The following is a 25,281-nucleotide window of genomic DNA, read 5'->3' as shown; positions in this document are numbered from 1 at the left end:
GATGGTTTATTCCAGTCAGTGCAAAAAATTTCCACAGCCCATAGATTGCTTACAGTTTTACAATCTCAGAGATTAAAATCACTGAAACACACACATATAAAAATGTCTTCAATCAAAAAAAGACTGTCCATGATGTTAAACCAGAATTAGCTATATAATTAGCTCCTATAGCATATTGTAAAATAACAACAAACACCAAACGCATTAAGCTGATTCTTCACGTTTGTACTGATGTTACATGTCAGCTGTACATCCTTGGACTTCTAACAAGCTCTTTCTGTTAATAAAGCAGAAACTGGAGGGAGTTTTACATCTTGGTGAGACGCAGAGTGTTGAGGCGGACCCCCAGGACGGTGGCCCCTGAGGCGTATTTGATCTCTCTGAGGATCCCATTCCACTTCCTCTCTGTCTCATCATACCTGAGGAGGTCAACAGACTTTGGTCATTGGAAAGGTAAAACTTGAACACACGCTGAATTTTTTTTTCTTTTTTCTTTACAGAGCAAATGTTTACTAGAGATTCTCAGTTACTTTAGAATAACAATGAAACTTCCTATTTTACTTTCTCTTAACATGCAGTCCAGTGTGACCTTAGGGTGACTTTGTCTTTATAGATAATAGCCCTAATAGCTAAAAAGAAAAGAAACTGTCTGTTATTATGACCCACCTCCAGATGTCGTTCATCTCTTTGGGAATGATCTCATCGCTGTCCTCCAAAGGCATCATGGCAAAACCTCCTACAGCGTACAGCAAGCCAGCCAAAGACACCAGGTTCATAGAGCTGCGCTCCTGGGGGAACGCTCCAAAGTCTGACCACCTGAAAAATGTAAATACACACACACAAAGAGAAAGGTACAGTTCAGTAGGGTGCAATACACTTCTGAAGGACTCAAATACTGATTGGGAGATAATTTTGGTATGTCTCAAACATTTTCAAGGTGAACTTCCCTCAAGAATTAAAAAACATATTTAATATTAAGTTAATAATGTGAAACTGTGCAACCGAATTGCTGTTTTCATTCACTGACAGAGATCAGAAAATGCAATAACTGTCAACCAAACAATACTTCTTCAGTGGTTTCCTCTTCTGCGTACAAAACGTGAGGGTCCCCTGAGTTTGCACCAGCCTCAGGCCTCCAACTGCTTGTGGCACCCACATTCGCTTTCGTCCGCTTTATTCTCTGATTTGGAGGAACTCACTTGTTGGCAGCGATGTCGTACACCTCCACAGAGTCTGTCAGCCCCGAGTCGGTGACTCCTCCTGCCACGTAGATTTTGCCCTTATGAACGGTGGCGCCGAACAAAGAGCGTGCAGTCTTCATGGGTGCAAGCTCCTTCCATTCAAATCTCTTGGCGTCATATGCGCACATCTTCCTCAGACAGCTCCTTTTTACAAGAGACACAGAGAACATAGTGACGCAGCTGTTCCCTCAAAGTCCCTTTATTTGACTTCTCTGTGTTTTGCTTGATTAAAGAATAAAGCCTTCACTCTTGCTGATGTATTGCTCACACGTAATACTCACTTGTCGTCTCCCTTCCCTCCAATCACATAAAAGGCATCATTGTGAGATATGGTTGCATGTGCGTAGACGGGGTAAGGAATTGGCTCTGATTCGCCCCATTTAAAAGATCTGTAAATGGCCACAGGAAAGGTGTAAATTAATGAGGATTCAGTCCTCAGGTCAGCACTTCAGTCATTTATATTAACTTGTACTCACGGTCTGTCATAGACCAAAACAGAGTCCAGCGTGTGCTCCTGCTCCTTCAGCTCCCTCCCTCCCACCACAAAGATGGAGTTCTGAGCCTCGGCCAGTCCAAACAGGAAGCGGGCAGACGGGAGGGGAGGCATCCCCAGCCAATCAGCACTGACCGGGTCATACTAAGGTCAAACATTTGTGAATGGGTTACGTTTACGCCACCTGAAGTACACATAGTGTAGCACATGCAGACAGGCACAACATCCAGTTTCCCTTTGTGTAGCTACATTTGTAAGTGTGGAAAAATCATCTTTTTCCACACTATGATACATCCAGTAGATATATTCTGATTCAGCTTGTTCCAGCTCTTCATTGAACTTGTATAATGTTTGCAGTGAGTGAACTATTCAAACCGCATTTTCCCAGAATTCATCGTGGCTTTTTTGGTATTTTCTGAAACGTTTAGAATTTCACTGAAAATAAAGTTTTGTGGGTTTAAACACTATTTGGCTGCACGGCATGCATTTCTACAGAGCAAGCCTCCAGTGGGACTGTGGGTTTAAAAAGGTTTAACACAAATAATGATCATCTGTCAGCAGTGGAGGCATCATGTGCTACTTCTAAGCAATAAAGGTGAAACATAACTTCAAAGAATTAAGTGTAAGAACAGGCTGAGCTGAGATCAGTTTCTGTTATTGTGATCTTCGATCAAAGCTTCCCTACCTGTAGGAAATAAGAGCACAGTGGATCTTCTTTGTTCTGTTCATCAAAGAATAATCCTCCAGCCACAAAGATCTGGTTCTCCTTTGTGACCAGGCTGATGTGGTTCTTGGGAACCTGTGTGGAGAGAGATGCTACGAAGCAGTCGTTCTCTGTTGGATCGTAGGCCACAGCGCCCGTGTCGTTCACCATCAGTATCAAGTTCCTGGCAAACATGCCAAATCGCAGGTTGTCATTCAGGATGCCTGGGAGGAGACCTTCTTCTTCCTCTTTATCCTCATTCTCTCCATCATTCTCTCCTCCAGCATCCTCCTTCTTGCTTTTGCTTTTTATAACCTCTGGCATTTTCCCAGCCTGAGCGTCCCTGACCAGCTGGAGTTTCTGCTGCAGCTCAGGATTCGACAAGATCAGTTTATGTTTCTCCACTTTTTCCTTTCGGTAATCCTCGCTGAGCAGACGCAAACGAACGCAATCCAGCAAACCCGGCAGCTCCTTCTCTCTGCTCTCTGTGTCCCGGGACACCCAGTTCATCAAAGCCTCGAACACTGCCTCCTCTGTCTCCACGCTCAGATTGTCGTTCGCTAAAATGGCTGCCAACTCATTGGGCAGCAGCTGGAGGAAGTCCTCATCTCTGGAGATGAGCTGGAAGCGCTCGCAGGCGAAGTTGCGAGCGGAGACCGCCAACCTGGGACAGTCCAGCATCAGGCCGAGCCTGAAGATAGCCAGGCAGTTGCTGAGGCTCAGGCGCTTTTGTAGGAAAGACACACACACAGTGAAAATTGAAGGTATCTGGTACATGTTGGCCACTGCGAAGATGTCCTGGACGTTCTGCTCTGTCACATTGATTTTGGAGGTGTACAGGTACTTGAGAATCAGTCCCATGACACCCGGCTCCACGTCCTCCAAGACGATCTCTCTCTTTTTGCTCTCCTCCAGGTCAGACAGAAGGATGGAGCGGAAGTAGGAGCTGCAGGCACACAGGACCAGCCGGTGGCAGGGGAACTCCTTGTCTTTGATCTTCAGCACACAGTCGACCAGCTTGTCATTCTCCAGCAGGTCGCACAGACCGTCCTGGAGCAGCGTCTGCTGGTACACCCTGGGTTCATCCACGGGGTTTATCGGGAGAGCCATCGGGGGAGTCTGAAGAGCCTTTCAGGGGCTTCAAATCAAATAAAAGTCAATCTTCTGTATAGCAGAGTGGTTCTAGTTTCTAGCCTGGAAAGAGGATTCAGAGGCAGAGACAGCCTGCTGTTAGCCCACACCAGCTGAACGCCGGGACGGCCCACTTCCTCAGCTGTCCTGACCCCTCAACTGAGCTCCAACTGGCAGGTTATTTATAGTCCAGGTGCTCGTTGTGGAGCTATGGGCTTCATTCTGGAACATGAAACGCAATATCCACGCTTCCAACCCCACCCCTACCCACTCCCCAGGAACATCCACCCACTCTCAGACAGCTGACACACGGCTTCATGGGAAAAATGTCCATCCTGAGTCATGTGGGTAGCTGGAGTAGGTGTAAGAGGCTGCCCCCTGGGGTCTCTGTGACTGAGTCATTACAGCAACAGTGTCACTCTGTCGATTCCCACATTTACATGATGTTCGCACTGTATTATCGAACACCACACCACACACCACCTGCGTGTCAGCTGACATTATCTTCTTCAACAGGGGCAATTTTCTAATTCAGGGTCTGAATTAAAGCTTGCGTAGGTATTTGATATAGTTGTTGAAAATCTCTCTACACCCCGACAGCAATCAATAAATCAAATGCTCTGAAATCTGGTATCTGTGGCTGTTGGAGGCCTGTAATTAATCCAGTCATTTCATTCGGCCAAAGGCATGACCAGCCTTTATTTGAGGGAGTGACTTTGGAGGGAGGGGATGTGATTTTTCGGCTATATACTTTCCCAGTTTTAGCTTACTCTTGCTGAGTTTCTCCAGTGTTACTAAGCGTCTTTAAAGACTTAGTCTGGTGATAATCTATATTTTTCGTATTTCTAATATATTCTGTTAAACGACCAAAATGAACTGTTTATTGATACTTTTCCTTTCTATGCTACCAAAGTCTGATCTGTCTTCTCCCTTTGTGCCACAGACCTTCATTGTTGTGCAAAAACTAAGCCACACTGTTGCACCAGGTGATTACCATGAACATGGGCACTGAAGTTTATTTTAGAAACCCCCAAAACACCTTTCTGCTGCTGTAAACCAGCACAGTGAGCACACCAATTGTATATTCATCCGCAGCTTAAAATAGTCCCCAACAAAAACACAATTTGCCTCTGTTTTGGTCATTTTAGCTAAAAACTACACAGCAGTACTTTTTTAGGAAATTATTAAGCCTTTTTTTAAAAAATGAAAATATATTTTCATTAGTGTTTTGTAGGTATGTTTTTAGGTTTGACGTAGCACAGTTTTTGTTAATTAAATTGAGAGATTTTATTTTGGTGTTTTCATATCTGTCGAAAATCACAAATTTATAGAATAAAAGCAGGAGGAACTTTCGAGGTTTAACCTGATGTACTGTAAAGAGTCGGCACTATAAGCTGTAGCTTCGACCGACACCTTTTTCAGACTGCTGAATTTTTTGTTTATGAATTTTCATTTGCTATAATTACATTAATGAATCCTTAAGAACTAAAAAGTTACATTGCTTGTTAATAAGAGGCATACAGACGTCAAACTATTTTTGTCACACTGCTCAGGTCCAGGTAATGATTCACCACAGGTCTGACCACAGCTGTTCCACTGGTCAGGGTTAAAAGAGTTTCCAGTGTGGAGGCATCAAACAGGAATAAAGCTGCTAGCTGCTGATGTAACGCGACAGAAATACCAAGCCACAGCCCTAATGACACGACTCAACACTGACTCACGGACCGTAAAAAGACCCTTTCACTCGTTCATGTTTCAAACGGCTCCATCAGGAAGGAAACAAGACACAGAACGTGACACTTTGAACAAATCTTTGCAGTTCATTTTCTGCATTAATGACAAAGGTTTCAGAAAAATTCAATTTAGTCTTGACATTTCTAGCGTTAGTACACAGAATGTTTTTACTGTAACTTCAGTGGTGTACTGTACATTATACTGCATTATTTGAGTCAATGTCTTTCATTAAGCTCTATGTTTCCGTCTTTGGTCTAAACACAGTGAAATGATGGTTAGTTTATTTACAGTTAATGCTATTTTCTACGTCAGCATCCATTCACCGTTCATGGAAATATTACTTTGGCTGCGTGCATCCTTCACTATTAGCATCTACTCTGCTTTTTCCTTGCTGGGATCTATGACTGGCTGAGCAGCAGCAGCAGCGGCGGCGGCAGCAGTGGCAGTGGCAGTTGGAGCTGCAGCACCGGTTGGGCTGGCGGTGGCATTGGGAGGGGGAGCAGGAGGAAGAGGATCAGGATCATCGATAAGGGCCTGCCTCCTCTCTCTCTCCTTAATCATTTGAATCAGGCAGTAGGTCACAAACATGACGATGATGGTGGTTATAGGGAAGCCTGAAATGTGAGAAAGAGTTAATTGTTAATGGAAATGGTCAAAAACAGAAAAACTCTTCAACATTAAAAACACAAAATCACCTTTGAGAAGCAGCCGTTTGGCGACCAACTTGGCAAAGTCCAAACTGTTCAAGGACAGGATGTTGTACAACACAATGCTCCAGAAGTTGAAAGTGTTGAAGACGGCTCTGATCCGGCGGGATGTTGCTTCTGACATGGCTGTCTGTAAATAAAACATTACAAATGTACAAAAAGCACTTTGTGACAGCTGAAATGTAATAGACAGCCTCCACTAGCAAACCTCAAAGGAAACAAAAGGCTCCATGGAGAAGAACTTGGCAGTCCACAGCTCAAAGTTGAGGCCGAAACAGTTGAAGAAAGCCCAGGCTAGCACCACCTCACAGGGTCCCAGCCACAGGATGGTGACGCCGAAGGTGCACAGCGTAGCCACCAGCTCCTCCACCACATTCTCATGTTTTCCACCCAGATGGTCGTACACATACCTGCAGACAATGAGGTGTTACGGTGGAAGGTAGGCAGTAAGCTCCACCCCTTCAATGATGTGCACCTACTGATGGCACCTGCACTCATTAGTGCAGCTGGAACTAATCGGCCGGGCTGCTCTATAAAAGGAGGCTTGTGGCTCTGATTTAGTTGGGTGTGTGATACCGGAGAGTTAACACCTTCAGTTGGCTCTCCTGGTTTTGTGTGTGGCATTGATGAATGAGTGTGTGAATGGTCTTAAACTGTAGTGATTCTTTCTTTTCCAGAACTTCACTCCCTCCTTTTTAGTGACTCTCACTTTTTGTTTTGGGCTCATTTCTTTTGTTCTTCTATCATTTTGATAGAATTAGTGGGTGTTTATGGATAAGTTATTCCCCATCACCTTTTAGACCCCAAGAGGCCCATTTTGTGTTGAGTGCAGTTTGTTTTTTTGTTAGTTTCCCCTTCCAGCGACCGCCATTAAGTTTGTTTTGAGGGGAAACGTAACAATTGGGGGCACAGGAATTTGATAGATATAGAGCAGCCCGGCTGATTAGTTCCAGCTGCGCTAATGAGTGCAGGTGCCATCAATAGGTGCACATCATTGAAGGGGTGGAGCTTGCTGCCTACCTTCCACCGTAACAGATGCAGCATCATAACCTCTAAATATGTTAATAAGACTTTAGTAGAATTGACTGATCCTTCTGAGACACTCACTTGCACAGCCACTCGTTGATCCCTCTGTCAAAATGGCTGCGGCAGGAGAAAAGAAAATAAGAGCAGGTTTACTTTTACACTGAGTACAACGAGCCAAGTGGGATCAAGCTGTGTAAACTCACGTTTCAGCAAACACGTAGAGCAGAGTGATGCATTTTGGTGGTTTGGGAGGGTCCAGATGATCCAGTCTGGACACGGTGTTGATGACTCCAAACATGACTGCAGCTTTTACCCAGTCATACACCAGGTTAAAGTAAGCTAGGCCCACTGGAAACAATGCAATCACGTTAGTTACGCAGTCAAAGTACTGTCATTTTAACTAATTTAACACGCTGGAACTGGAATAAATACAGTCACTATCCTAACAACAGCATTACAAACAGTCAAAACATTAATGTAGGTTAGCTGGCGGGGACCTAGAGCCCAGTCGGAGAGGTGCTTCAGCAGCTTCATGTCGGTGGGGATGGTGAGGATGTACATGAAATGGAAGAGGACGCCCACTACAATGATGACTCCCAGATGAATCAGGCCCTGCAGGCTGATGTTCCACAGCTCCCACTCTTTCCTGGTCAGGTCTGACTTGTTGGCCTGCAGGGGGCAGCAGACACATTGTTATGCTTCAGAGTACCCTCTGATGTACAAGGGCTTGAGTTGTACTTGTGTATTTTCTTTTCATGCGACTTTTTGCTTGGACTCAACTACATTTCAGAAGGAAATGTACTTTTCACTCCACTACAATTATCTGTCAGCTTTACTGACTCTGATTTTTGCCCAAAACATTCAAATAAAATATGATGTTTTCTTAAATTTTAAACCACCCAACAATCAATTGATGGAGAAAATATTCAGCATATTAATCCGTAATGAAAATAATCATTAGTAGCTCCACCACTGCTTTCTAAACTGTCTCCTTTATTGGAAAGAGAAAGCATCCAACTGAGTCCCAGATCCTTAAAACAATATTCATCCTCTGTGACTCATAAAATTCGATTTATTTCCTCTTTTTTCTGTGAATTACTGGATGATTTTACCTCTACAGGGAGTTACTCTTTGGTTGGCCTGGTCACAACCCACAGACATTAAGCAAACAGTGACCATAGATATTGCAGATATCGCTTTGTGTTAAGGGGGAACAAACTCTGAATACATCACCATCTAAGGCATTAATCTAACAAGGTCCAACGAAGCCTGAGCTGCTGGATTAAGGCTGGGATAAAAACTTAATTCAACTTACTTGAACATAAAACTTATCAAAGGTCATGATGGGCCCGAAATAGAAGAAGGGGAGGTAGAAGTTGTACTTGAGCAGCTCCAGGATGTTGTAGTTTCCATCTTTCCTCTCGCAGTTCTCCAGAGCAAAGCTCATACAGCGCATTATAGTAAAGCCACAACCTCCATAGAAGAGAACATGACGCAGCTCAAAGTCCCCCTCCACAAACCCCCCCTGTGTGGAAACAATAAAGCACAAATGAGCAATAAAGAATCAGGATATAGTCCCATGAAAACTCACAACTTCTGGAATGTAACTTCTGTAAAGTTTACCTGCCAGGACACGAACGGTTCACACCTGAACATAGCGAGGGTGCAAAGACCCGTGGCGAAGCAAAGCCAGCGGATTTTCACTAAGGAGATGCTGTAGAGCAGGATACAGTGGGACAGGATGAGGGTGACGTAGGTCCAGCCCATGCTGGTCCACACGGCCAGCAGCCCGTACACCAGGTACACCAAGGACCTGTACTGTGGGCCAGAAATGAAGTGTAAAGGAGTTATTCTTACTGCAGTAAGGCCACTTTTTAAAAACCAGTCAGCAAAATTAAAGCTGATATTTTGTCTAAAAGTCATAATGCTGCAGATAATAACATCTCATTACAGTCAGTCAATAACAAGGAAACAGTGTTTTACTCTGACAAACTCATGCAACATTTGCACACAGTTTGCACAAAGTGACGATCTACACTTTACACCTTATGACAGACTTCACCACGAGACTCTGCTGACACACAACATGTGGTCTAGTGCTGTTAACAAACCAAACTTAGAGAAGAGTTCTCACTAAAAATAGAGCCACATTTCTATTTGTTCTCTCCCTCATTCTTCATCTACCGTCATCCCTCCCTCTGACTCTCACTCCATCTTTTTCCCCTCACCTGGTGCCACCCGTCAGCTGCTGTTTAGCTAATGATATAAAAAGCTCCTGTGCAAGGTTGTAAAAATAAATTGCGACAAAGAGGATTTCAAATGTCAAGTATTTGGAATAACACAACGCAGAGGGAGATGAACCCGACTTCATTTCACAGTGGCTCAGTGTTTTGCTCAGGTCATTAAATCTGTAATTCCATCCTTTCCTACGTTCCTCCTCCTGCGGCAGCTCGCTCAGCTAATCAATGCATCGGTCAGTAGAAGCACCTGTGGAGCCAGCATGGAGCAGATCTTAGCGAACAGCACGTGGCCAGAGAGAGCAAACAGGATGTGCTCCCTGAAGGTGGAAAACCACATCATCCACTCGAAATCAGCCGTATCCTGGAGAGAAACGAGAAAGGGAAAAAAAGAAAATTAGAACATTTTTACTTCAGTGACAAATGATAAACTCTAAATGTTCTCTCACCATTTTCCTCCCAAAGTAGTACCATCCCGGCCTCACACTGGTTTTGAACGTCTTTCTGTTTGTGCTGGCTGGAAATAGAAAACATAATGAAATTTGATGCAAAACTGCAACACAAAACATATGAGAACATACATTTCCATTTTCTGCCTCTTGATATAATGTTTCTTTTGCTTCATTACATTTTTCTCGTCTTTAAATGCAGATGGGAAACTTTTGTTAAAGTGACTCCCAGTAAGCACAGAGCCAACACAGGACCTATTTTCTTCTTGTGCTCTGTGGTATTAATACTGACAGCTGATCTCTGCGTGGTCTGCATAGCTCCAACTCTTCGCCCTCACACAGCGATGCCGTCTCTATATGCATCCCGCACATTGTGTTGTTCTGTATGTGACTTAAGTTACAGCTCACGCCTCAACATCAGGCTCACAGTCCAGCCTCATTTTCTGTGTAAACTAATGCAAAGTTTTCTTTAAAAACTCTTAAGAAGATCAGTTCATGTGTGGGTTTGTGTTTCCACATCTGCATGAGAGTATGTGTGTAAATGTAGCTCGTTACAGCTGTGTTTGAGCAGCCTCTTTAATGCACTTGTTATCTTTAAATTTACTTTCATTCACACAGATGTTAAAGCACATTACGCTCGCCTTCAGCTAGTGTAACGTCACTTTTTTTGGCTACATAATCCATAAGAAAATGTTCCTGTGAAGAAAAAAATGGCCGCCACAGTTGGGAACCATTGCTAAATGAATGACATATTTCACAAATATATGGTTTAATTTTTTAAAAAGGATCAATAACATCCTAAAACAGCTGGCTGCTGTAGTTTTTAAGCAAACAGGAGTCAAAAGCGTGTGTATTTTCTGAATGTTGGGGACTATTTTAAGATGCGGATTAAGACGCATTCAGTGCTCGAGCATCAAAAGTGTCATTTTTTTTTGCATTCGTTCATTCAACATAAATACACGTAGGTATGTAAATACTGTGTTTAAACCGAAAGAACAGACACTTAGAGACTGATTTAGAATTCAAATGTCAACAATATGAATAAAGTTTTGAAGCTTCAAACTGTGTATTCGGTACAGACCTATTTAGCAGCTACAGTGAAATAGTAAAGTAAAGCATTTAGAGGACAGTGTATGTGGCATTTACTCCAAATAAACTACTGTGTGTGTGTGTGTGTGTGTGTGTGTGTCTGTGCTTTCTCATACTCACAGCTGGACACCTCAAAGATCCAGCTGGCGGCCCAGAACATGGCCAGACACAGCATCGTGTTGTAGAAGTAGATCTCATATTTGGGAAGAGCAGCTTTGATCCCCATGGTGGCACGGACGGGAGCTCCGGAGGCTCCTGAACACACAACATCACACCAGTCAACACTTCGCTCGTACAGCAAAGACAGGTTTTACTTCTGACACGACGCTGCAGGGCATTACAGCATACCGGGGCTTCCTTATCTCACCTACCAATGAGAAACCTGCCCTGATGGTTCACCTCCTCCCCCTGATTGTATGTCTCATTCTTACTCTCTGATCACACTATCAGCACTCTGTCCAGTCCTGAAGCAGCAGCTGTGAGCTTAAAACTAAAAAGGGAAGTGCAACAATGCCAATTCAATGCTTGTATGAGAGACATCTATTCCAACTGGACCTTAAAATAGACCCTCAGCGTGTCAATCACTCTTGATTTAGGTCAGTGTCAGGTGTGAAGTACTGTACTAGAGTCTCAGAGGTGGAAAGAAAAAAAAAAAAGTGACTTACTTCCTGTGGTATTGTAAGTACTGCAGTAGCACTGTGACACTTTATACTTTCACTCCACCGTACTTTAGAGGCAGATTCAGCATTTTTACTGTACGTTTATCTGATGGCTGCATTGAGATAAGGCCATAAATTATGATGCCATAGTTCAAACTACTATATCGCATACTAAGTGACTAGACCTTGAACTAATGATGGGAGAAGTTTTCAGATCCTCAGAGTGAAAGTTGCAATACCACTATGTAAGAATACTCCTTTAAAAGTAAAAATACTCCACTCACAATTTCACTTATCAAAGTTATCTCATTGTTGATGCTTTAAGCAGCATTTTCATGTTGCAGCTGGTCGAGGTGCAGCTCATTTATACTGTTGGCGAGCTCAACCTGTAACAATGCACCATGTTCAAAAAGCTAATTATAGGTTTTCTATGTAAACTCTTTATCCACAAAGTAACTGGTAACTATATCTGTCAGATAAATATAAAATGAACAACACTGCCACTGTGATACGGAGCAGAGAAGAAGAATAAAGCAGTATAAAATGGAAAATAGCCAAGTTAAATAGAATTGTACTTCAGAACAATGCATGAATACTTGAGAAAGGGGATTCGTACATTTCTACTAGAGCTGCATGCTTTATTTTGATAAGAAGCTGCTTTCTCTCCTCTTTTACATCAAACATGTCAGAGCCCTGCAGGGTGATGCAGTATGGTGTGCTTCACTTAAAGCCACCATCAGCTGGGAGCCTTATCTGCCTGACTTGCTTGTGTACGTCAAGCAAAACGAACACTGGAGGGCAAAAAGGGCAAGTTTCCACTGATGCGACGTAAACACACCATCAAGCACAGCTGTCTGCTGTTTTTAATCAAGCAACGTCTCAGCGGTGAAGTTATTCACTTGATCTCGTGCATCAAATATCTGTATTGATCTGTAACGCGGAAACCACGTGCAAAAGTGCAAAAACTCACTTATTTTTTAAGCGGATCAAAATGTCTGCCTGCTCTCTCCTCACAGCATGAGTGAGATGCCTGCTGCGTAAATGCCACACGGTCACGCACTTCAGTTTGTCCTCCAGCAGCACCTGTTGAGAGACTGACCTTGAACGCAGCAGTTGCGGGCCCGAATAAAGTTGCTAGAAAAAAACGCACCTGTCCGATTTATTCAGAAGGACAAAACATGCAGTTAAAATGTCAAATTAGAAAGAAGGAAAAAGGTGAGAAAATATGAAGTTTTACCTCTGCTGTGCATCTACAGAGCGCAGGGTGGGCTGCGGGTCCCTCTGGCTCCCTGAGGGGGAGCTGCCGCCGGTTAAAGGTGACATGATGTATTTATACTTTGACCACTGACACAGAGGGGGCGGACCATGGGGGCTGCTAACACACTGTAAGCCTCACACCATTAGGACTCTGTTAGGGTCTCTTATATTGACATGTTTTATCTTCACTCTACTTCCGATGCAGCAGAAGAAAAACCTGCATAAAACCACTTCCTGAAGTAGATTCATGATGTGCAGAGTTTATCTTCATCAGGATAATTCACATTCAGCGTCAAACCATGAGAACATAGGTGTTGTATTTACTTGTCTGTCCTCAAATGCTGTGTAGTTATTGTTGCGTTTTCAAAATAAAACACCTCCTGTCTCTTTTGTCCTGTTGCTATTTTCCATATTCCTGGTTGCCAGATCTGTTTTTGGAGGGTCTAAGCCTGTTGCAATTTTGAGCTGTAGCCACATGTCCATGCCTCGCATTCTGCAGCGAGCTGTGGAACAACGAGCAGTGCCATCCAGTGACAGCAGCACAAAATACAAAGCAGGCAGATGCATCAGCGCAGCTGGAGGATAGATGGACGCGTTTACACAAAGGAAAGAACTGCACAGTATGAGGTTTATTTGAAAAAAGTCATGATGTAGAGGATGAAAAGTCTGAAGCTCGGGCCCATACCTGGCTGTGTCTATGTTTTCTGCTTTCACATTATCATCCACTGGGAGCTGTTGAGACAGCTGCTCAGGTGACAGTAACACTGAGGCCACAGAGGACTGGGTTCAAGCTCGTTTGTGGCTGGTTGAGCATTCAGTCTATGCTACATGTTTGAATCTCCATTATATCATCATAAACAACTGTGGTTCTGACTCAAAGGAAAGATGGAACATTTACATGGAGCTACAGTGGCAGGAAAGCTGAAATACAGGACAAGAAATTAGACGTTTCAATAAAAAAAGACCAGCGAAAGAATTAAAACGAGCACATTGTTGTCACTCAGATCTCAGTCCCGGTTTCGAGGCTTTCTCACCGTCCTCTGTTCTTCCCCCTGCCGTACGTGGACCGAGCGCTCGAAGATGGAGTACACGATTCTGCCCATGCCAAAGGACGGCTCGATTACGTTGGGAACAATCTCGTCCACTGTGGGAAAATAGAGACGCTTGTTTTCCCACATGAACAACTCACTGTCCTGCAGCTCTGAGGCAGGTCTGGTGTCGCCTCTTACGGTGCTGCGTTTTCTGGGACCTCTTCACACTGAACATGTCTTTGGTCAGTTTAAACGTCCTGCCCGCTGTCTCAGGGCCGACCTCCCCGCAGACATAAACACAACATCAGCAGATTATTTCACTCATTAATAAGCCAAATTGACTTTTGTTCAGCAGTCAGAAGTTATCCATAGTGTCTCCTGATCATCGGTGTAGCTTTCATCACAGGCAGCCAAGCATCCTTCTTGAAGGTCGTTCCTTTGGCTCCCTTTTTGGGTTCAAACTGGACAACATTTGCTACTCTGTGTGAACAAGTTAAGGGGTAAAACCGAGGAATCCAAACAAGCAAAAGACACCTTGACTATAGAGTGTTTTACCACATATGTGCTTCCCAAGGTCAACAATGAACCTTAAGTAATAATAAAATATGCACTTGAGTTGAGAGTCCACTCTTTTGGGAGGTGGTGCAAAATAAATATCAGTGTTTTGCAGCAAAAGGAAAACCCTTCATCATCAATCAAACTGCAAATTCTTGGAGACATTTGAAAACTTGACAAGCAGCATGTTTTCCAAAGAGTGTATTATTTAAAGATCCCCTGCAGAAACGTTTCCAGACATATAGAGATTCTCCATCAAAAAATCAATCAGCTCATTCAATATTCTTACCAACTTCCTCCACAGGAAAAAAAATCCACAATCTATGAAAATGCAAAGTAATACTGACAGGGTCACACATTGAACGCAGATTTAAGTGACTGCAGAGGAACTTTCCCTCTGCAGCAGATGAATGTGGAAACATCCTTTCCAGTTTCAAACTCTGCACATTCATCGCTCTGCACGGTGAGGCTCAAACAGCCAAAATGTGATGATAGTGAGCAGAACACATTTTTGAGTGAAGGGCGACTTTGAAGATGCAAATTTTAACACTGTTGACTTTGGCGACCCCTACTGGTAGCATCAGAGAAGACACTGAGGGAGGATAGAAGGATATGGGGTCTTTCAGGGGCTTTTCAGCCACTAGAGGGATCTTGGTGGCTCTGGAGAGAGATGAGAGGTCGTAGCAGGTGTGATCATGACTAATCATGCAGATTTTCAGAATAATGTCCATTCTTGCATTATAATTATTGATGCATTAATGTGTTCATCACTTCAATGTTGCATTAAGTTACGTTAGTGTTGCTGGTGAAGGTAGAGCTGATGTAAATCAATTTAAATGAAATATATGATTCAAGTTTTCATTGGAAGTCTATGCATTCAATTGTAAATCAATAAAAATGTTGATAATTCAAAGGTTTGGTTAAGTTTTATGGTGTACAGACATACATGAGATTCTGCGTCATCTGGTTTTCAACTCCTTTTTCTCAGCTTGTGCATGAACATGATGTTTAAATAAAGTTATGTTACTTTAAATGAAGCATGCTCAGTGTATTCACAGATGGACTCCACCTTGAGGAGGACCTGAAAAACCAGCCGCCTCTGACACTTTAACTCCTGCCTCCCCTGACGATATATAACCTGCTGAAGCAGAAAACAAAGACAAGAATTCACAAAGGTGGAAAATATCACCAAAATCTAGTGGCAGGCTGCTTATTATGGTATGTTTTGTCAGTCTGGAGTTTCAGATGAATATAATCCACACATGCACAGCTCAGCCGGTAATCATCTGCTCTGAGAACGTGTTTGGCCCACAGGTAATCAGGTCGTTCTTCTCTTTAGAAATGAAATCTGACACCTTGTAAGCAAAGCAAGGGAAGAATGGAAAGCTCAGGGGAGGTTCTGGATCAGGCGGGCCCAGCTTTAATCCTCTAAATGACATAATGGTGGTAGGACAAAGTCACCTTTCAGGAGGTGATCGGCTCGGTAGCATTCTCCCATCCTGGCATCTTTCACCATGTAGTCAGCAAATTTACCCGCATGCCCCGACGTCCTGAGGAGAGCAACAGCTTTCAGGACAAACGTCTTTATTGGGTTTATTGGCGCTTACTTGAGGACAGGCTCGGGGGTCAGCATGGTGCAGTTGATCTCATCCTCCTGGATGGAGTGCTGCCTCCACACCTGCAGGATGTTGCTCTTCCAAGCACACACCCTTCACACACTTTTCACAGTGCAGTATTAGTGCTTTCACATAAAACTTTCAAATCAGTTGTTTGACGCCCCTGTTCCTCCCATCTCTACTTGACCACAAAAAAGACTTCATATAGCAGAATATACATTAACACAATGTGTCCACTTCAGAGCAGGTCAAGTCTTTGAGAATGAAATGCTGTTTTCATTTCATTTTGTCCACTTCAGAGCAGACCGGCCCTGTTTGGCTTCCTGTATTTGAGTATCGTCCACTTCAGAGTCTGTTAAGTCTTTGAAAATCAAACACCAAATGCTGTTTTCATTATGAAATTGTCCAAAAATTTTATTTTAATTTTAACTATGGCTTATGTATATAATGCTCGCATATATGGAAAATCAGGCTGCATTGGTTAAATTGCATTTTCATTTTCAAATTAGAATGAATATTTGAATATTGTCCTCTTCAGTGCAGGTGAGACAGCTTTTCCATTTCTATTTTAACATGGTCATAGAACGTCCATGACAACTAATGCAAATAATATTACTGCATTTTCATTTTCACTCAAATTTTGCACACAGAAATGGAAAAATCTCACGCTATTGCAGAACTGCATTTTCAAGTTTGTCACTTTAATATAGTCTCCTTTTGGCTCCCATACTCAATTTAAGGAGGGCGCTCCTGCAGTTTATGGGCTGACAGGCCGGACAGGACCTGCAGTGCGTCCCAGTCCAGCAGGAGACCTTTATTGCATGTCTGCCTCATATCCTGTCTGTAATAAAGGTTCAAAATACTTGATATTTGCAGCTGCCGTTGCAGCCCTGAGCCAGCTGCCCTCTTGTCCAGCGTTGGTATTGGACAATCAAGAATTTCCATTTTGACAGCGATATGCTAAATACGTCGATTAATTAATAATCAAGAGCCAGCGGGTAAAAACTAGCAAAGCTCCTACTGCATTGATTTATTGAGTGACCTTGCTGTGTGATACCAAACCTGCCTACTGATTCTGTAATAAAGTCAAGCATTCAGCTGGATGTTTCCCACAGCAGAAGCATGATTTCATTTAACCATTCTGCACCTGGACGCTGCCAATACACTCTTATTACTATTACAGCATGTGTGTCACTGAAGCACCAAGAGGCTTTCCTCAAAGGGCTTCCCAGTAATGAAGTCATCTGGCGCCAGCTAGTGGTCAAAATTAATAATCAACACTAAAAGGCTGTATTGATTAGCCAAACTTTATTAACATATTAACAGCTGATGCTTTACCTCCAGTTTGCCTTTTGACCAGCAGTTAACTCACGAACCTGAGCTCGGTGTCGGTTCCATCGCTCAGCGGAGCTGCTGTGTTTGACTCGATGCTCTGGTGATAGCAGTGATCAGTTTCACAGGACTGAAGCGGCTGAACGGCGCTCAGTACGCGAAGCTTTAAAAACCTGATAGAAAACATTACAGTTGTGTGCCTGTGTCCAGTCAGAGCTGGTTGTTTTTATTGAAACTGTTAAATATCTCAATCCAATCTGCCTGAAAACTGGAACGGTGGAAGCCTCCTTTCACTGCCGACAACAAACATTTTATCCCTTTTAAAACATACTGACATGGTCATAACATGGATGAAAAGTTGCCCATCACAGACACGACAGTCCTGTGCAAGCTTTCCACAGCTGTTAGATATGATGAATACATGACATTTTAGTGACTGCAGTGGCGTCAAACACGAGGAGGGCCCGGGGCACCACTAGAGCTTATCACAATACAGTTGCAATATTCTTCCTGGTGATGCATGTGCAACGAGTCTGTGGATTTTCATGGAGTGACTGGCAGACGAGTGAGCGTTACTCTTCCACCGTGTCCTTCTTGCTGGTCTCCTGTCCTTCAAAGATGGGGTACTTGCTCTCCACCTCTGCCCAGCTCAACGTGCCGTTGGACAAATCCCGAACAATCACGGGCAGCTCGCTGACCTGAGGAGAGGAAGACAAGATGTTTACTGGATGGTGTTAAATGTGTGTAATCGCAGCTGACGTGCTGCTTATAACAAATGGAGGAAAGCTTATGTGCACACACAGCGGACCTCTGCTCCTGAATTATTGTGTTTTGTCAGTTTCAAGGTGGACGACTAGTGTCACCACAAACAGTGGAGCTCGTGCTGTACCTCGGCCCTGATCTGCCTCATCGAGTCGCGGTCCCTCAGCGTGGCTGTGTGAGGCGTCTTGTTCACTGTGTCGAAGTCGATGGTGATGCCGAACGCCACTCCGATCTCGTCCGTCCTGGCGTAGCGCCTGCCGATGGATCCTGAAGAATCATCCACTTTATGAGAGACGCCATTTCTGGTCATCGCCTCGGCTGAGAGGGAGAAAGAAAGGTTAACCAACAGCAACAGCAGCAGCAGCTGCGCGCGGTGTTTTCCCGCCTTGGACGGGAATAGAACATATACGTTATCATTATGTGGGAACTTACATAATTCCCTCACGAAGGGCACGAATTCCTGATTTTGACTCAGAGGCAGGACGGAACATTTGTATGGAGCGACAGTCGCAGGGAAGCTAAAGTACTGGAGCAGAGGAAAGCAAAAATCAGTACAAACAACAGTACGCAACTGTGCACAACAGAGATGAGCAACAAATATTTCCCCCTTCTGATGATAATTTTGATTATATCAATAGTTCTTCTAAGATTCAAGTGTTTGATATCAGAGCTTTTATACAGCAGTAATGACGAAGACAAGCTCTTAATTGAAAATCAATGAAAACACATCAGAAATCAGTCATTTTTAGCAGCTTGGTGGAGCTTCTCCTATTATTAAACTGTCACAAATTGCAATGTAGGAGTGCTGAAATGAACAGTAAGAAAGCACGACAACTCTCCACATGACACCAAATTCAACAGCGATGGATGGCAGGCCGACTATCTCGTGGATCCTGGTTATCGACTTACTGTTCTTTGCTCGTCACCTTCTCTGACGTGGAATGTGTGCTCAAAGATGCTGTACATGATCCTGCCGATGCCAAATGAGGGCTCGATTACATTGGGGACAACTTCCTCCACTGTGGGTGACAAACAGACAGAACGTGTGTGTTACAGAAAATTGGAGCTCCCAACATAATGTTCATATCATTCATTTATGGGCTGCAGACGGAAGGAAATCCAAATGAAAGCATGATAAAGCATAACAGATGAACGGGTGAATCTCACCATGCAGAGTCTTCTGGAATCGCTTCACACTGACCATGTCCTTGGTGAGTTTGAACGACTTGCCTTCTGTCTCGATGGTGAACTCTCTGTGGAGCAAACACGACATGCTGATTGTGCTGGAGGTGACAAAACCACAACCTTTCATCGTCAGGCAGTCAGCGAACAGCACTCACCCAGCCTCACTGAGCAGCTGCTCCTGTTCCGTAATGAAGCATTCGTCACACACAGACAGATACTCCATGGCTATCTTAGCATCCTTCTTATACGCCTTCCCAATGGCTCCTTTGTTAGGCTCGAATTGGATGACATTTACAACTTTGTGTGGAGGAGTTAAGAAGAAAAGCAAGAGACATCTGGGTGCTTAAAATGTTCTTTGTTGTGTGATGGAATAAAGATTTCCTTTGGCAGTGATGAGCGGTGCCACGGTTTAAGGATATGGGTTCTTTTAGAGGCTTTTCAGCAACCAGAGGGACCTTTGTAGCTCGCGCGTGGCATTTCAGATCGTAGCAAGACCGGTCAGCACACCCCACAATCTCGATCCAGCCCTGCAAGGGACAAGCATTTACTCTGAGCAAAGGTACGAGGACTAGCTGACGAACCAAGAGGAAACGCTGGAGGGAACGCTGGGACGTACATAGGAGGTTTTGGTTTCAGCGTCCCAGCAGTCGCAGGCGTAGTGAGCCATCTCGTTGTCCATGTGCTGTCGGAAACGCAGCTTGTCTTTGGCGACACCCACTTTAGTAAGGTAGAGGTAGATCCTCCCGATGAAATATCCCAGGACGGAGTTATTGATCACTCCCTAAACGAGGCAGAAGAGTCAAATCTTTTATTTGGTTAAAACTTTTTTGTAGATGGTATCTGAAGATTACAGTCAGCGTCACAGCTGGGCAATATGGATCAATATCATGATACCAGATCATATTTCATCTGGGATTTCAGCATTTAAAAATCATAGTGACTGCAGTGAATACCTATACAGTAATATAAAAGGTGCTGTAGCGACTCCCACCTGCTCCACAGCGTCCCCCAGCCTCATAATCTGAGCAGACTGGCCGCTGGTCTGAGCCTTGGAGGAGTATAACATGATGTCCAGGTCGGCTACATTCGAAAATTTAGGGTGGACCTTCTCATTTGGATCAACAAAGTGCTCAATCTCAGCCATGGTGAACTCTCTGTGTGGAAACATGAAGCAATTAGAAACCTCTGCAGGCACAGAATGATCAGAATAAGAGGCGACACGGTGGAGCCCTCACCGGACACGGATGAGCCCAGAGCGAGGAGAGATCTCGTTCCTGAAGGAGTTTCCGATCTGAGCAGCAGCAAAGGGCAGTTTTCCCTGGTTAAACTCCAAGAGACGCTTGAAGTTGAGGAAGATTCCCTGAGCTGTTTCAGGCCTCAGATAGCTGCAAATATAGATTAAACCCCTCAGTTGACGCTGAAACTCATTATGAAAAAATCAAGTGAAAGATTCTCCAGAGCGTTAGGTTTCATGTTACCCTGGCATATTCCCCCCGGGTCCGATGGACGTCTGAAACATCAGGTTGAAGGAGATGGGAGGTGTGAGGTCATTTCCTGTGGTGGGCGACTTGACGTTGTATTTCCCAAAGAGATCAGTCAGCTCCTGCTGGGTGTAGTTGTCCAACTGAAAGTAGAATCAGAAAACAGGAGCAGTGAATTATTTAAAACTTGAAAACAGCTTTTGCTCATAGTGTCTCAAAAAGAAGCACTTTTATCTTATTTTGCTCACACTGACCTGAGTGATGACTTCCTCCATCTCAGCCTTCTTCTCTGCTGCGCACTTCTTATCGGACATCAGCTTCTGGAGATGGGCTGCAGAAACAAACAGCTGTGATAGTACGTGACACACCAAAGAGTCAAATACGAGAGATGAACACTGATTTCATTCTACCCACACGTTCAAGCCCTCCATCCTTGCTTGTGATCGACTGAGCTTTTCCAGGATGCCCCCTTTCATACCCAATCATGATACTATCACCTGTTACCAATGAACCTGTTTACCTGTGGAATGTTCCAAACAGGTGTTTTTGGAGCATTCATCAACTTTCCCAGTCTTTAGTTGCTCCTGTCCCAACCTGTTTGAAACGTGTTGCTGCATCAAATTCAGATTCAAGCATATATAGAGCTCAAAACTAATCAGCAGGATGACTGAATCGAGTCAGATGAAGGTGTCATTTGACATTCATAATCCCAAAGTATTACATAACATGACTCGACATATTTTAGCAGTTCCATTCCATTTTCAAGTTTGGTCATGTCATTTCTTTTCGACATCTGAGCCAATTAGTCTCCACGTCTTTCAGGAACTGACATTTGCTTCTTCTATCTCAGATTTCCCTCCAGCTCTTTGGCACAGCTCCACTCGCTGTGATCCTGGCAGCTTGTATTGCTACAAAAGCCCCGTGTGATTTCTGCTGGTCCAGCCACTTCCATTCTCCCCCAGGCACAACAGTGATACTCAGAGCCTGGCCGACCGGCAGCAGCCACTGACGACACAAGTTTGGACTGGGTCCATCCCCTCAGTCTGCAGAATCCATGAATAATACGCACGAAAAACGTACAATGACCTCTGCTGGAGGTGCTTACAGGATGACTAATATTTAGTTTACACAGTAGTGGAAGCCAAATCTTTAAATACACTCAGACAGATGTACAAGAGGCCTACCCTTGAGGAGGTGGTCAGCCCTGAAGCATTCACCGTTCTTCACATCTTTCACCATATAGTCAGCAAACTTGTCCACATGTCCTGATGTCCTTGAAAAAACACACAAACAAACATGATTTATGATTTCTCAAGACTTGTTAAAAGACATGTTATTCAGATTTCACTCCATCCAAACAATGTATCTGCAACCGGGCTATGGAGGGCTGCTATAGAGGCAGCTTCCATGCATAAAACTGCAGAGTCAATATGCGCCTGTTAACAAAAACCCACAGTTCAGCACTTTGGAGCCGACTCCGGGAACCACCAGGCATTTTCTTCAGCAGCTTCATCAATTATATATAAATGATTACCAAAAACTGTTTGACACCCAAAGATAGTAATGAAAGTAATGATATTTAAGGCAAAAACCTCTGAATCAACAAGCAAAAGCATTACGAGGAGCCTACTTGAGGACAGGCTCGGGGGTCAGCATGGTGCAGTCGATCTCCAGGATCTGCTCCTCCTGGATGAAGTGCTGCCTCCACGCCTGCAGGATGTTGTTCTTCAGGGCACAGCCCACAGGGCCGAAGTCGTACAGGCCGCTCACACCTGAGGAGCATTACTGCATGGTAACAGGATGCTTAAAGGCCACGTGTTCGGTGATCCATGCACCGAACAAAACCTTAATTTCCCTGGATTTCAGTCTTACCTCCATAGATGGCAAAGGCCTGGTCATAAAAGAATCGCCTCTTGAGGGTATCCTCCATCTTGGTCCTGTCAACGATGTCATCTTTGGGTTCTAGTGACAGTTCCTGCAATGAGATTTACATTCACAACACTGTTCTCACACATTGAGCCTGAGATGTGGTTCTAAGCTTTGAACGTTAATTAGAGTCAAAGTACGATTTTTATGGTACATATAACGTTAGAATAGATGCCATGTTTGCATAATACCAGATCTGTTACGTCCAAATTGAAAGCATCCTCTAATCACATCATGCTCTCCATGATCCCCGTCTGCTCATCAACATAGCGGACTGGTGCAAGTGAACAAAAGTGCAGGACGCTCCCCAAATTTCAATGAAAGTGCATCAATATTTGCTGCACAGCCTGGTTATTTAAGAGAGAGCTGTCAAGCGTGGTGGTGACAAACCACTCTGAAATGCAAATCCCATTTGTCACGCAATGTTTTTTCTTCAAAGAAATGATGTAAGGCAAGGTAGAGGATTTATTAGGTTCAATTAATCGCATTCAAATCCAGTTAACCTGCTCTTACCTTGGCCTCCAGAGTCCTCTTCCTTGCTTTCAGTTCAGCCACGGCTTTGGTGATGTCCACATCAGGAGCTCCATCCTGTTTCATCTGGCGCACAAGGTCCCCCTAAAACAGAGAGGTGGCTTGAAACAGACATGCAGAAAACCCCTAAGCCAACAACAACTAACCTTACGATTCAACACTAATCTGGTCATGTTAACGAAGCAATCAGCTGATCATAGCAGCATAGACCTGGCCTCTTCTCTTAACCCCACCCTGATCACAAATGTCTGCAAAAGCAGCAGCAGCACACTGAAACGTGGCAAAGGGCGCAGACATGACTGCCAGCTAGCGTTAGCAGCTAGCGTTAGCAGCTAGCTGGCGAGCAATGGCTGTCCTCATTCATTGACAGCTCCCAAAGTCGCCGGTCAGGTTAGCCGGTTAGCCTGTCAAGCTATCGTGCCGACTGTGACTAAGTATGTGACAATAAAAGTTATATACTCATAAATAAACCCACCCGGTCCATATCACTTGAAATGGCGAGATAATAAGTGTTACCTGTTCTTTGACTGCAAGCCTCAAAGGGGCGAGAATCTCTTCAATGTTGCCGTCCATGGTTCGTCCTTCCGCCAGCTGAAGCCACAGGCTGCTCTTCTTGTTCTTCTTACACAAGCAGACCGACGTTGAAAACGGCCTGTTTTTGGGCGGGTAGCGGAGCGACTGCCGAACTAACCGGACCGTGGACACCGGACAGGAGGCGGAAATCTCAGTGCGGGTCCTCAGCAGTGCTGATGCTGCGCGACGAAGCATGGACTACTGTAATGCGAGAGAAGAATGATGAAATCTCTGGAGTTAAGTAAACGCTGCTTCCGCTGCGGAAGAGCACTTTCACCACAGCACAGCGCAGACTGTCGGTTATGTGTCGGCAGATTCGACAAAGAATAAAAAATAATAAAATAGTTTTTAATTTTCACTTAGCCAGTCTTTTGACTTTGTATCTTGTTGATATTTTACTTATTATTCTCATTTCTGACTTACACTCAGTTTCTATTTTTTCTTTTTTTTGACTATTTTTGCTGGTGGAAATGGACATTCATACAGTTATGAGCACACAGATTACAAGTAACATGATAGTGAAATGTTCTATAGTGATACAGCTAGTCTTTAGTTACTTTCTGTTCGATGTGATTGTGATGTGTTTATTTCTGTGTTTTGTACAAATCCTGCAGTCAATGCTGGAAGAAACCCTAACCTCATTTGATTCATCTGTGTGTATAAGCTTTTTAAATCACTACATTTAAGACATCTCTCTGAAAACACAAGGATTACATTACAGACAAGAAAAACTAAGACCATAATGAGTATAGTTCACTTTATTTGGTGTGTGTTTGCATCCAAACTCATCAGGACCGCTGTAGTGTGCAGTCATCAGGTGCAGGTATTGCACTGAAAACGATGTGGCCGCATTCGTGTAATTCAGCTTCTTCCAAAATGTGTAACTGGCAAATATTGCCTTTCAGTAGCATCCCAAAAAAGTGTTATCAAGTATTAAAAGCACCACAAAACTCTGGAGAAAAAAGATCAGAACAAACGTTCCTCGTCTTTTTCTTGACAATGCTGCTTTGGGAAAGGATGTGGATTTGATCATTCCTGTCACAAGATAAACCCCAGACACTTCACACATCCCCAGGGCTCCAATCTCATCATCTCAGCCTTATTAAAACCTGTCCTGATTTAGCAGAAGAGCGACAAGATGTAACTTCCTCTGTTTCAATCATTTTAATAAGCCTCACTGACAGAAAGATTTCCGGACATTTGATCGATGGTGGCTGGTTTTTCAAGGTCTTTTCAAGGAGAACTTGGTCTGTCAAAACGAGCACCTCAGAGTCTGTTTGTGTGCTGCTCCACAGTAAACAGCTTCAGCTGGTTGACTTAGATTATCGGCTTGATCAGTTTCACTCATTCTGTGCCAATTTCCACCGATCCAACAGACCTTTTCACAGCAGACATTTTGACTTGACATAGCAGGAAAAGCACAGGTTTGACATGGCAGAGTGACAGTGAGCCAGCCTGTACAGCACACTAACAGGATGCTTTTTTCTTCTAGGATGGCAACAGAGAACTCATGCTGTTCATCCAACCATTGCAGACAAACGGTCTTGTAGGGGCATGGGGAGG

The 25,281-nt window shown here is 43.9% G+C and overlaps 3 protein-coding genes and 1 non-coding gene across 7 annotated transcripts; all 4 read right to left on the bottom strand.

Annotated features, from left to right (window-relative positions):
• Window positions 1–10: 10 nt before the first annotated feature.
• On the bottom strand, window positions 11–3,613 carry klhl40b (kelch-like family member 40b). Its single transcript, XM_076761217.1, has 6 exons — window positions 2,420–3,613; window positions 1,718–1,878; window positions 1,523–1,630; window positions 1,200–1,385; window positions 667–816; window positions 11–419 (listed from the first exon to the last, which is right to left on the bottom strand). Exons 1-6 carry the CDS (start codon window positions 3,545–3,547, stop codon window positions 308–310), a joined length of 1,845 nt encoding a protein of 614 aa, XP_076617332.1. The 5' UTR covers window positions 3,548–3,613; the 3' UTR covers window positions 11–307.
• Window positions 3,614–5,363: 1,750 nt separating this feature from the next.
• hhatlb (hedgehog acyltransferase like, b) lies at window positions 5,364–12,771 on the bottom strand. 3 transcript variants are annotated; one of them, XM_076761631.1, is made up of 12 exons: window positions 12,707–12,771; window positions 10,931–11,065; window positions 9,722–9,789; window positions 9,523–9,636; window positions 8,659–8,853; window positions 8,351–8,560; window positions 7,533–7,704; window positions 7,239–7,383; window positions 7,117–7,152; window positions 6,218–6,419; window positions 5,998–6,139; window positions 5,364–5,916 (listed from the first exon to the last, which is right to left on the bottom strand). In XM_076761631.1, exons 1-12 carry the CDS (start codon window positions 12,717–12,719, stop codon window positions 5,675–5,677), a joined length of 1,674 nt encoding a protein of 557 aa, XP_076617746.1. In that variant the 5' UTR covers window positions 12,720–12,771; the 3' UTR covers window positions 5,364–5,674. The 3 variants fall into 3 exon arrangements, with proteins under 3 accessions (XP_076617746.1, XP_076617747.1, XP_076617748.1); XM_076761632.1 differs by lacking the exon at window positions 12,707–12,771 and adding an exon at window positions 12,436–12,510 and having other exon boundaries at window positions 10,931–11,062; XM_076761633.1 differs by having other exon boundaries at window positions 5,805–5,916; window positions 5,998–6,135; window positions 12,707–12,759.
• Window positions 12,772–17,217: 4,446 nt separating this feature from the next.
• Window positions 17,218–23,971, bottom strand: gars1 (glycyl-tRNA synthetase 1). Of its 2 annotated transcripts, XM_076761730.1 has the most exons (17): window positions 23,662–23,971; window positions 23,128–23,229; window positions 22,561–22,663; window positions 22,319–22,460; window positions 21,873–21,961; window positions 20,943–21,019; window positions 20,686–20,831; window positions 20,443–20,592; window positions 20,199–20,361; window positions 19,824–19,988; window positions 19,627–19,734; window positions 19,363–19,508; window positions 19,190–19,275; window positions 18,932–19,041; window positions 18,455–18,548; window positions 18,150–18,340; window positions 17,218–17,958 (listed from the first exon to the last, which is right to left on the bottom strand). In XM_076761730.1, the coding sequence occupies exons 1-17, from the start codon at window positions 23,911–23,913 to the stop codon at window positions 17,833–17,835; spliced, it is 2,250 nt and encodes a 749-aa protein (XP_076617845.1). In that variant the 5' UTR covers window positions 23,914–23,971; the 3' UTR covers window positions 17,218–17,832. The 2 variants fall into 2 exon arrangements, with proteins under 2 accessions (XP_076617845.1, XP_076617844.1); XM_076761729.1 differs by having other exon boundaries at window positions 18,150–18,548; window positions 19,363–19,509; window positions 19,628–19,734.
• LOC143314568 (small nucleolar RNA SNORA84) lies at window positions 22,047–22,181 on the bottom strand. The gene has a single exon (XR_013075807.1). It is a non-coding gene; the product is annotated as a small nucleolar RNA SNORA84 (small nucleolar RNA).
• Window positions 23,972–25,281: the final 1,310 nt, after the last annotated feature.

Source organism: Chaetodon auriga, chromosome 21, assembly GCF_051107435.1.
Source record: "Chaetodon auriga isolate fChaAug3 chromosome 21, fChaAug3.hap1, whole genome shotgun sequence".
NCBI classification, from domain to species: domain Eukaryota; kingdom Metazoa; phylum Chordata; class Actinopteri; order Chaetodontiformes; family Chaetodontidae; genus Chaetodon; species Chaetodon auriga.
The sequence above is the reverse complement of the archived record's forward strand: the minus strand, read 5'-3'. Positions and strand labels throughout refer to the sequence as shown.

Coding starts and splice junctions, on each gene's coding strand:
- klhl40b (XM_076761217.1), bottom strand. CDS start 3,547: ATGGCTCTCCCGATAAACCCCGTGGATGAACCCAGGGTGTACCAGCAG. Junction 1,879..2,419: donor TGTGCTCTTATTTCCTACAG/GTAGGGAAGCTT, acceptor GTTTGACCTTAG/TATGACCCGGTCAGTGCTGA. Junction 420..666: donor GAGATGAACGACATCTGGAG/GTGGGTCATAAT, acceptor TGACCTCCTCAG/GTATGATGAGACAGAGAGGA.
- hhatlb (XM_076761631.1), bottom strand. Junction 9,637..9,721: donor ACTACTTTGGGAGGAAAATG/GTGAGAGAACAT, acceptor GTTTCTCTCCAG/GATACGGCTGATTTCGAGTG. Junction 6,420..7,116: donor ATCAACGAGTGGCTGTGCAA/GTGAGTGTCTCA, acceptor CATTGTCTGCAG/GTATGTGTACGACCATCTGG.
- gars1 (XM_076761729.1), bottom strand. CDS start 23,913: ATGCTTCGTCGCGCAGCATCAGCACTGCTGAGGACCCGCACTGAGATT. Junction 21,962..22,318: donor ACCCCCGAGCCTGTCCTCAA/GTAGGCTCCTCG, acceptor TGTTTTTTCAAG/GACATCAGGACATGTGGACA. Junction 20,832..20,942: donor TGGAGGAAGTCATCACTCAG/GTCAGTGTGAGC, acceptor TTCTACTTTCAG/TTGGACAACTACACCCAGCA.